This window comes from Gekko japonicus, unplaced genomic scaffold, assembly GCF_001447785.1.
Source record: "Gekko japonicus isolate JY-2015 unplaced genomic scaffold, Gekko_japonicus_V1.1 scaffold3150, whole genome shotgun sequence".
In the NCBI taxonomy this organism is placed as follows: domain Eukaryota; kingdom Metazoa; phylum Chordata; class Lepidosauria; order Squamata; family Gekkonidae; genus Gekko; species Gekko japonicus.
This window is the reverse complement of record NW_015160320.1, coordinates 55,240-66,804: the sequence shown is the minus strand read 5'-3', so window position 1 is coordinate 66,804 and position 11,565 is coordinate 55,240. Positions and strand designations below refer to the sequence as shown.

The 11,565-nt window shown below is 47.1% G+C and overlaps 1 protein-coding gene across 4 annotated transcripts in view; it reads right to left on the bottom strand.

Moving 5' to 3' along the window:
- The window catches only part of TECRL (trans-2,3-enoyl-CoA reductase-like), a 52,172-nt gene that overhangs the window by 4,011 nt on the left and 36,596 nt on the right, over positions 1-11,565 (bottom strand). For all 4 annotated transcript variants that reach the window (XM_015416948.1, XM_015416956.1, XM_015416963.1 and 1 more), the window contains 3 exons: positions 9,606-9,678; positions 7,353-7,396; positions 5,240-5,297 (listed from right to left, as the gene is read on the bottom strand). In XM_015416948.1, the coding sequence (XP_015272434.1) occupies positions 5,240-5,297; positions 7,353-7,396; positions 9,606-9,678 (175 nt within the window). The remainder of the gene's footprint in view (positions 1-5,239; positions 5,298-7,352; positions 7,397-9,605; positions 9,679-11,565) is intronic.

The window sequence follows — 11,565 nt, the reverse complement described above, 5'->3', positions numbered from 1 at the left end:
GCTATCTGTCACAAACAGGTTTCACAGGTTTTGAAGTCCTACTATTAATGTATTTATCAAGTGACTGAAATGTTTATATCCCACCTTTCCTCATGGTTCACAGCAACTGACAATAATAGTTAAAAATATTTTCCAATTAAAACCAGAATAAAATAACAATCCACAGCAGGGGTCTTGTGAGGAACAGAGGCAGGCCTGCCTTTTGCCCTCATTGTGAATCCCATTTGAACCCTCTTGGCAACACTGAAAGCAAGGGCGAATCAGGGTCTCTGGAACTCACAGAGGCAGAATAAAATGGACCGTTGGGCTGATTTTCAGCACGATCATGGAATTTACTAGTTCCCCGTGCAGGCTGCAAGAAACTGTATCCTTGACTATCAGCTGGATAACAGAATGCTAAAACTGTTTAAAGTGCCAAACATCCTTCCCTTCCCAGTAAAATAAAACCTGCTCAGTTTGAGTTTTCTAAAAGAGCGGACAGGGTCTGAGGGGGAGGACTACAGGGCAGAGGAGCCTCAGCAACACCATTGCAGATTACCTCAGGGGTTGCTTTGTTTTCAATAGGGCTGGCAGGGCTTGGTGCAGGTGGTGGGTGGAGAAGTGTGGCTTGGGGTTTTTTTCACTTTATGCAAGTTATTATAGTCACATTACCATAAAAGGGATAGGGCTTGTACTACAGTTGCCAACCTCCAGGTAAGGGCTGGAGAACTCCCAGAATTATAACTAGGAATAAGGCCTTGTGACGTCCTATTATTGGGGAGGACTGTATTTCTCTTTAATATTTATATTTTGTCTTTACAAAATAGATAGTTCCAGCTGCCATCAGGAATTTTAATAAATTCCAAATCCCCTCTTTGCTTCTGCTGTTGGTATTGTAACACGGGATCTAGGCTTTCAAGGATCTAATGTGGTCCTGAGGAAGAATTTATATGACTTCTGGGATATATTTAAATAAAACAGGATTTATTGAAAGAGGAACAAAACAAGAGGTTGGTTATTGTGTAACTGGCTGGGAATAAGGTTCTTGTAAATATATTTGTCAACTGTATCACACACTCTGCCAGTTTTAGTCCTGACAGGAATCTCTCACTTAGGCGACCACACAGTTTAATCTCTTCGTAAACTTAACTTCTTTAAGAACTTTAAAGATTCACTATTGAAGATATATGCTGCTCTCTCTCTCAGATACCACACAGAACAAACTGAACTCTCACTCTGAACAACATCAACTGAACTTTTTCAACTCCACTGCTTTCTCACTAACTGACTCTCCTAACTGTCTTTCATAACTGACACTCTGACACACCCACACAGATTCACTTCAAAAACCCCTCCCACACTCTGTCATCCACCAATCACAGCACATTTCTCTCTCCCAATCATTCTAGTCTGCTAACACCATGCACTTCAACCAAGGATTTCAAGGCACACATACTCTCATAAAACAAGGAATCGTTACAGGCCTGTTGTGCAAATAAATACAATGAGCTCTAGAAAGAGGCTCTGAGCAGGTGCCCTGGCCTTGGGCACTTATTGTCATTTTGCTGTGGTGACCTCAGCAGGGTATAATGACAGAGTCCAGTGCAGTGTTCCCTCTAAGCCGAGTTAGTGTGAGCTAGCTCACAGTTTTTTAGCCTCTGGCTCACACATTTTTGTTTTAGTTCAGGAAGAATGGCTCCAGGGCAAAGTAATTTATGCAGTAGTAAAATTGCTCGCTCACAACTTTAATACTAGGAGCTCACAAAGTAGAATTTTTGCTCACAAGACTCCACAGCTTACAGGCAGTGTTCCCTCTAAGCTGAGTTAGTGTGAGCAAGCTCAAAGTTTCTTAGCCTCCAACTCACAGATTTTTGTCTTCGCTCAGGAAGGATGGCTCCAGAGCAAACAAATTTATGCAGGAGCCAAATCGCTTGCTCACAGCTTTAATGCCAGTAACTCACAAAGTAGAATTTTTGCTCACAAGACTCCACAGCTTAGAGGGAACATTGCTTACAGGGAACATTGGAGTGTTTTCTCCAGGGGAACTGCCATCTGAAGAGCAGTTGTAATTCTGAGTAATCTCCAGCCCTCACCTGGAGAATGGCAACAATGGTTCCCCAGGAGGAAATGACTGGTTTGGAGGGTGGAGTCTATGGCATTTTACCTGTCTGAGGTCCCACCCCTCCTCAAACCCCACCCTCTCCAGGATCCACCCCTCGATTCTTCAGGAATTTCCCATACTGGTGTTGGTAACCCTATCTCCTTCCCAGCCAACCATCAATGTACTATTATCTGCCCCTCTGACTTCAGCTTTCCATCTCCTCCCCACCTGCAGCTTCTACCTAGGAAAGTACAGTCTTTCTCCACAGTGGGGACCCAAGCAGGAGGGAAGCGACCTCAACAGGGTATAATGACACAGAATCCACCCTGCAAAGCAGCCGTTTTCTCCACGGGAACTGATCTCTGCCATCTGGAGAGCAGTTTTAATTCTGAGTGATCTCCAGTGGAGTGATCTCCAGAGGAGATTGGCAGCAATGGTTCCCCAGGAGAAAATAACTGTTTGGAGGGTGGACTTCATGGCATTCTGTTCAGCTGAGGCCTCTCCCCTTCCCAAACTCTGACTTCCGTAGACTCCACCACAAAATCTCCAGGAATTTCCAAACCTGCAGCTAGCAACTCAAGTCAGGACTGGCCCCGATGAATTCCCTAAAAAGGCCAAAGTAGGCCTGGAAAGAGCCTTCTGCTTTTGTCTTTTTACTAACAGAACCAAGCTTGGTTGCCTAACAGCCACGGAGGGAAAAGTTAGCCCCACAGCAGGAGGAGAAGAGAATGATTTGATGGTCACTGGCCCACCTCGGTAGCCAGCCACGCCAAGCAGGAGAAGTGTCTTTGTCAGGAGAGACAGCCGTTTTGGCAGTTTATTCTGTCAGGGAACAGTGGCCAGGCTGGCAGTGGGCAGGGGAGAGGAGCGGACCCAACACCCAGCCAATGGGACTCGAGTACTCTAGAGTGGCGGTTGTGGGCCAATGGCTGATGGAGTGCACAGCACAGCCAATGGGAGAGCCGGAAAGTACATTGGGCTTTTAGGATTTCCACATCATACTGATCCATTCCCCTTGAGAAAATGGCTGTCTGGGAGGGTGGACTATATCATATCCCTGCCATTCTCCCTCTTCTCCTCAAGCTCTGCCCTCCTCAGACTCTGTCCTCCTCCCAGGACCACCTGGTCCCAGGCCTGCTTAGCTTTAAGACAGTTGCTGTTTTGTGTTACTTCATGCACCTGTGTTTCAACAAGAGACATGTCTCTTAAACATATGGTTTGAGCCTGTCTAGTTATCCAGTCTTTTTGGGAGAAAGCAATTACCAATATCATTTTTGTCTTAGAATATTAATTGATTTTTTGGGTATGATTATGTAGTATTAAACTCACAGAGACTAACTGATCATCAATGAAATTAGTCTCTCTGTGCCCATACTGTTACTAAAAGTCTTCTATTACAATACTGAAATCCAAAGGATTGAGGACTTTACAACTTTATCAGCATTTGAACAGATGGATATAGATGCTTATCTGTAAACCTGCAACTTTTGTTGTATTTTATTATGTTTTTTTAATTTCTGTTTGGGGTAAATTGTATTTTTAAAAACAGTTCTTGTTTATCAGTGTTACTATAGGGACATTAAGTTTATTCCAAGTCCAAGTCCAGAACATAAACTCTGTCTCCAAGGGAGCAGGACAAGTATTCCCTAAAGGGTTGTTTTTTTTAAAGCCACACTTTGAATCCAACAAGGAATGCATTTGTGCAAACCAGGACCAATTTTCCACAAGCAGCTGCACCGTCCTCGCTCTTCCTTTCCCCCGATTGTATTTGTCAATTTCCCACTACTTGCTGCATGGCCGCATTTCGACCCGCAGCATCCCCCGAATCTTCTCGATCTCAAAAAACAAGGATCAAGATGACGCGAGGGAAATTGGGGGATGCTGCGGGTCAAAATGCGGCCGCACAGCAAGTAGTGGGAAACAGAAAAATACAATAGGGGGAAAGGGAAGAGCGAGGGCAGCGCAGCTGCTTGTGGGAAATTGGTCCTGGTTTGCACAAATGCATTCCTTGCTAGATTCAAAGTGTGGGTCTGAGGGCAAGAGGAGAGAAAATGCTATATTTTCTCAGAAGGAAGCTGAAGCTGAATGTAAGATGACCCCCCCCCCAAAAAAAAGTTATACACAAAAGATTTTTACTATTGGACATAACTGTAAGCTGTATGTGATGACCCCCCCCCCTTTTTGTGGCATCCCTGGGGAAAAACTAGTCTTGGATTTAAGTAAATACAGTCAAACTTCTGCTCATTGTAGGGGTGTGGTGTAGTGTTCAGACTGCAGGATTGAATCTAGGAGGCCCAGATTCGAATCCCTACTCTGGCAGGGAAACTTGCTAGGTAATTTTGGGCAATCACACACTCTCTGCCTAACCTTCCTCACAGGGGGCTTGTTGTGAAGATAAAATGAAGAAAAAGAGAATAATGGTGTAAGGCATATTTGGGTCCCATTGGTGAGAAAAGTGGGAATATAAATATAAATAAATAAACACACGTGAATGGCAAGGTTCATGGAGCTTAGTCAAAGAAGATCCTTTTGGTGAAGCTCTTCAGTGTTGGGTTTCCCTGGTGCTAGGAACATTTCTTCAGTTCTGTGAAGAGTTGGGCTAAACACACCCTTAAATTTAGCTGCATTTTGATTATGTGCAGAAGTTCTTTTATGCTCCAACCTTGTACATTTTATTTATTTTACAAAATTTATACCCTGCCTTCCTGCCTTCCTAAGAGCCACCAAGGCAGTTAACAAATTTTAAAAATGCATAATAAAGTTACTTCTTAAAATTACTTTTTAAAACCAACAACCCCCACATCATTAAAACTATTAAAAGCAGAGATAAAATACATATAAAAACAAGTAAAACATTGGGCAGGAAAAAGGGATCACTGAAGGGACACCAAAATGAAATGTGGAAAGACTACGTGCATTAAATAATACAAATTCACAAACCAAGAAGACAAAACATCATATTCTAAAGCCAACAACAACAATAATAAAAAACAAACTAATAAAGAAACAAAATAAAATACGTTCATGCATCCCTATTCAGAACAAGTGAAATTAGCTGCAGTAGGGTTAATTTGCACCACTGGGGATCTCCACCTTAACCAGACAGAATTTTAAGAGAAGGGGAAAAGGAAAAACAACTGAAAAATAAAAATCACAAACCTGATTGATTCTGATGGACTAGAGCTACATTGATGAAATGACTCCCAGCTTCACAAATCTGCAGAAACATTGCAGTCAGATATTTCTGTTAAATTTGCAGGCTGTTACATAATAATTTCAATACCTGGCTGGCCCCAGTGAGAAAGATTATCCAATGAAAACCGAAGCAAATTCAGAATGCATAGCCATCTGTAATGACTTAATTCCAAACAGATTTGAAGCTGAACAAAAATGAGGATTTCAAGCAAAAAAACAAATTTTTGTTTAAAAATTGATGCAATTGGGATATGGTTGGTGGGTTGGAAGACTTCTGGGGAAGGTTATTGTTGTAATAACATTTGCTCATGAAGAAAAAAACAGGAAACAATAAAAATTTGAAGTAAAAAATAAAGGTGTCAGAGTATCATAATTTTTTTGGTGATATACCTAGTTTTGACCAAAAAAACCTCAAAAAGCAAAAAGCCCACCAGAGCTGGGTTCACTGTCCCTTGCAATCTGATCCAGCATTCCCATTTAATCTGGGTATTTTCCGAAAACTAATTTCCGGTTGGGGGCACACCCAGTTTATAGCAGTTTCCTGTTAAAGAGCCTATTTAATAGAAATTACTGATGTCACCCAGCATGTTTGTGCATCGGTGCAAAAAGGACTATCCGCATGTCTGTACCCTCACATTAGGATTCCTGTGGTTTTTATCAGCTCATACATGCATGCATACATATGCAACAATTAAACAGTCAGAGAGTCAGAAATGGAAGAATGGTGCCCCACTATGCCACTGTGGAAACAGGATCCCAATAATTTGGATATATCTAACTTGGATAAGGAGATATTTGAATGGGGAGAATTTCATCAGCATCCCCAGAGTGGGTAATTTCTCACCTCAGGCGAAGTACAAATACCTCCTCTTGGGCCTGGGCCTTAGCTTGTACCCAGCTAGTGGGAGTGCAGATCCAGGAGAGGATGCCAGGCAGCTGACAATGGCAGCACCCTCCGCATGTGGACACCTAGGGTTGCTCATCCTTTGCTGGGAATAGGGATCCCCCACCCAAAAACTCTGCCCCCCCCACCAGTCAGTTTGCCAGTAGGGATCCTTCCCGGCTGCAGGGAAGGCCTAGCTCAGTGTTTCAGCCATGGCGTTCTGGTATTTAGAGCAAAAACTCTATGGTAAAGACAGCTTCCAATGTAAAGTGTTTGCCCAATTACCAGAGCATTGTTGCATCACTGGTGACATGGCTGCCAGAGCTCAGGTGGGGCCTGGGGATCTCCCGCTTTTACAACTGATCTCCAGCTGACAGAGATCAGCTCCCCTGGAGAAAAGGGCTGCTTGGAAGGGTGGACTCTCTGGCACTGTACCCTGCTGAGGCCCCTCCCCTCCCCAAGCCCCACCCTCTCCTGGATCCACCTCCAAAGTCTCCAGGTATTTTCCAGCCCAGACCTGTCAACCCTAGGCCTCTGTCAAACTCTGCTTAGTTTGCCATAGTTACAGGGGGAGTGAATGGCTCTCTGTGTGTGTGAACTGCTCTATCATAGGTGTCCTAACTCTTCCCTAATATACATTACTTCTAGAGGAAGGACCTTGAGACCGAAGCTGTGCCAGCTTGCTATTGTAGATGACGGGATCATATATTCCTGTGTGTGGGGGGGGGGTAGTGAATGCAAGAGCTAGGCAGGATAGCTGCGGAGTGTGATTGGTTATTCCCCAGGGGGCCCTGTTTGAACTGTCTATATCTTTGGACTTTCCTGCCAGAATCTCAGTTCTGACACAGTACTGTTCTAGCCTGGATCATGCTGATATCTCAATAAACAATCACTGCCAAAGAGAGTGTTGTTGGGAGTCTCTTGACCAGGGGTCTGACAGCCTCCCCCATTGTCAGTAAGTCTCCCCCCCCCCCATTGCCAAGAGGTACCGGGGCCCAGGTCACCCCAGTCAGTGTCCTGGATGGTTTGGATGGGAAACCAGCTTTGAGCCCCTCTATGGAGGATAGGCTCTCCAAAACCTCTCTGCAAGGCCAGATATCCCATTCCCCTCTTTTGTTTGGAGAGGAAATGCAAAGTGACACACAGTGTACAGCTCATTTTGCATAATCATATGTATACGGCCCAAATACATACCAGAAAAGTAAGGGCAGCAAAAGTCACTTGCCTATTCCCAAATGCTAGAAAACATAATGAAATATTACATTACTTGTACATTCAGTGTAGCCTCTGCCACGGCCTTTCTCTGAGCTACCAAATATCCTACACAGGCCTGGCACCGCTTGAGACCCTTCTGGAGCTTTTAGTGGGTGTGTCTGTCATATAAGCTCAGAGGAGGTAGATTAAATTCAGACATGGAGCATGTGGATTTCCATGCATTATTTAACTTCTCAAATGTCGCCCCTGAGTCTTCTGACAGACATGTGGAGTATTGTGCCATAGATTTCCCAAGGAAACTTGTCTGGTTATAGTGAACCTTCTCCAGGAGTATCCATCTGAACAGTTTGGGGGTGGTGGTGAATAAATGACATGCTGGTAGAGTTGCCAGCGCCCCCCCCCCCACCAGTGGGAGATAGAGGGTTAGGGTTGCCAGCTCCAGGTTGGGAAACTCCTGGAGATTTGGGGATGGAGCCTGGGTTGGACAGGGGTACAATGCCATGGAGTCCACCCTCCAAAGCAGCCTTTTTCTCCAGGGGAACTGATCTCTGTAGTCTGGACATGAGCTGTAATTCTGGGGAATTCTGAAGGCCGGCATCCATACTCACTGGTAAGATTTACACTGAAGATGAAATTATGCAGATGAGGGGAAAGCACAGTTCTTGAGTGATTTTTTTTTGAGAAAAGAATAGAAAAAGGGATAGAGGTACCCTTACTCTAACTTTCCTTCTTTCATAAGAACATCAAAGAGTCCTGTTGGATCAGGCCAGTGGGGTCCATATAGTCCTGCATCCTGTCTCACGTGGTGGCCAGCCAGGTCCTCCGGAAGCCCAATAAGAGGCTGAGGCCTTCCCTGATGTTGCCTCCTGGCACTGGGATTTAGAGGCCGACTGCCTCTGCCTCTGAATGCAAAGGTTCCCTTTAGTCACCATAAATAAGAATCACCATGGCTGGATAAGAGCTGGACCACGGACTTGGGTCTGACCAGCTTTTCTGCTGGTGAAGAAGTAAGGAGGGGATCCCCTTTGACCACCAAAAAGGCTCTGTGGGGAGTCATGAGACCCACTTGGGCAACAGCCCTGCGTGGCTGGGGGCTGTGGGAAGGAGAGGGATCAAGGAAGATGAAGCAAAAAGGGTGGCTGGATACAACCGAGTCACGTTTTGCATTCAAAAGCCATAAAACTGAGTAGAATACATCTCTCTCTGTTGTTAACTTCAGCGTAAAATGTGACACAGCTTTTGTATAGACCGGTGGTTTTCAAACTGACTACCCTGGGAAGGGAAAACTGGAAAACCCCTGCATCTCCACCGTGGAAACCCTGTGGATTCTGAAAGAGACGCTAACCCTTATCCAGCCCTCGCGTTGCCAACTGCCAGGAGGTACCTTGAGATCTCTCCAGACTACAGAGATCAGTTTCCATGGGAAAAAATGGCTACTTTGCTGAGTGGGCTCCATGACCTTATACCCGGCTGAGATCCTTCCCCTCCGCAAACCCAGCCCTTAACCGGCTCCACCCCCACCCCCACCCAGCCTCTGGAAATTTCCCAGCCCAGAGCTGGCAACCGTACACGTAGTCAGGCTGGCTAGAGCTCTTCCACCACTGCGGCCCTGGGACTGAGAATGTTCCCTGGCATGTATCCCGTCCCATCTCCTGCAGCTGCTCATTGTAGGGGGAAATTAGCACTTCTGGGAAGCTGCCTTCTGGGGACATTTGAGGAACTCTTGATAGGCCTGAATCCTTTTCTCTCACCCTGTCTACCCCCCCCCCCCCCCCGTGAGTGTCTGGGCACTTCCATATCTGAGGTACAGAGCCTAGTTTCAAGAATGAGGGAAGCATCTCGTCTGGAAGCTTTTTCCAGTCCCCGATTTCCCCACAGTCATCCTACTCTGCCAAAAGTCCTGCGTGGACTGCAGAATCTTGAGACCTTTCCCCAGTTCACTTCTCAGTGTGTGTGTGTGGGGGGGGTCTCAGTGTTTTACTGACCCCATGCTGCATCTTAGAGTGTGCAGGATGAGCCTAAGGTTTCCTGCTAGATCCCTGCCTAGTCTCTCAGTGGCCATTTGGCAGGACAGTGTGGGAGAGTAATTTCCTTCTCTTCCCTTTCAGCTGAAGAACTGCCAAACGTGCTAGAAGTTCTCTATAATCTAAGTTCTCTAATAATCATATCTTGGGAGGGAACTCTGAAAATCCTGAATAAAATGTCCCGTTTAAGGAAAGTGATGCTACTTACATGGAGGAGTGTACTGTGGGTGGTTGATGTAATAAGCAATCCAAGACGTGAATCCCCAGTAAAAAGTACAGCCCTGTAATGAACACAGATATAATATTGAGGGTGGAGAATGTCAGAATAAGTTCCTCCCTCCAAAGCACTGATATGACTGGGGAGAGATGAAATAACGCCCCTTCCCCCACTGCACCCAGGGCGCTTGGAGCTCTTGTGTCCTGTATCCCTTGCTCATTGTTGGTGGCCTGGCAGGACATTTCCACAGCTTGAATGTCAGCCTGGATTGCTCTGCTCTTCCATGCCTGACAGAGGTCCAATCTGCATTGGTCTGTCCTGCCGCTGTGCCGGCAGTCCCAAATCGTCTCACAAATCTCCGTCTGCATTGCTTGCCATATCGACTCAGCATTGGCTGTCTGCATCATTTTATTGCCCTGTAGAGGCAACTCCGAGGTCACTATGGCGTCTCACCAGCTTATAAGAACATAAGAGAAGCCAATGTTGGATCAGGCCAAAGGCCCATCCAGTCCAACACTCTGTATCACACAGTGGCCAGAAATACCAGTGCCATCAGGAGGTCCACCAGTGGATCTGGCTTTCAGCCAGAGCAATTGCTCCTCCCCATCCCTGAGCTGTTGTGAGCAGTGTTCCCTCTAAGCTGAGTTAGTGTGAGCTAACTCACAATTTTTTAACCTTCAGCTCATACATTTTTGTCTTAGCTCAGGAAGGATGGCTCCAGAGCAATCTAATTTATGAAGTAGCAAAATTGCTAGCACACAATTTTAACACCAGTAGCTCACAAAGCAGAATTTTTGCTCACTAGACTCCACAGCTTAGAGGGAACATTGGTTGTGAGCAATAAGCAGACAATTGGAGCCAAATCTCCCCCCCCCGGTAGCAGACTCCCGTTTGCTGACCCCTGACTCCCCCACCAGTGAAAAAGGGCTACCCCCACACAGGCCTCTCATCCTGCCGGAGCGCCCTGGTACGTCGCTCCGGAAGAGATGCTCGGGGGGGCAGGGCGGACACATGGTGAAGCCCCACCCCCTTCTTAATCCCACCCTCTGCTTCGAGCCTCATTCTGTTGAAGAACGAGGATGGAGCAGGGGGGTAAGTAGGCTTTCCTACCCCCACCCCCTCTGCCTATCCGAGGCTGCTCCGAGCAGCGAGAACAAAGGCCCCAACTCCACCCTCCTTCGCTCTCGCTGCTCAGAGCAGTGAGAACGAAGGCCCCAACCCCCCTCCTTCACTCTCGCCCCAACCCCCTCGAAGGCCCCAACCTCCCCTCCTTCGCTCTCACCACTCCGAGCGGCAAGAGCGAAGGAGGGGGTGGGGCCTTCGTTCTTGGACTGGATGGGCCACCTGCCTGATCCAGCCCCAATCCCCCCTCCTTCGTTCTGGCCACTGGGAGTGGCTAGAAGGAAGCCCCCACCCGCTGGTGGACCTCCGGAGGGCCCCTGGTATATTTGGGCAATGTGTGACACAGTGTGTTGGATTGGATGGGCCACCTGCCTGATCCAGCCCCAATCCCCCCTCCTTCGTTCTGGCCACTGGGAGTGGCTAGAAGGAAGCCCCCACCCGCTGGTGGACCTCCGGAGGGCCCCTGGTATATTTGGGCAATGTGTGACACAGTGTGTTGGATTGGATGGGCCACCTGCCTGATCCAGCCCCAATCCCCCCTCCTTCGTTCTGGCCACTGGGAGTGGCTAGAAGGAAGCCCCCACCCGCTGGTGGACCTCCGGAGGGCCCCTGGTATATTTGGGCAATGTGTGACACAGTGTGTTGGATTGGATGGGCCACCTGCCTGATCCAGCCCCAATCCCCCCTCCTTCGTTCTGGCCACTGGGAGTGGCTAGAAGGAAGCCCCCACCCGCTGGTGGACCTCCGGAGGGCCCCTGGTATATTTGGGCAATGTGTGACACAGTGTGTTGGATTGGATGGGCCACCTGCCTGATCCAGCCCCAATCCC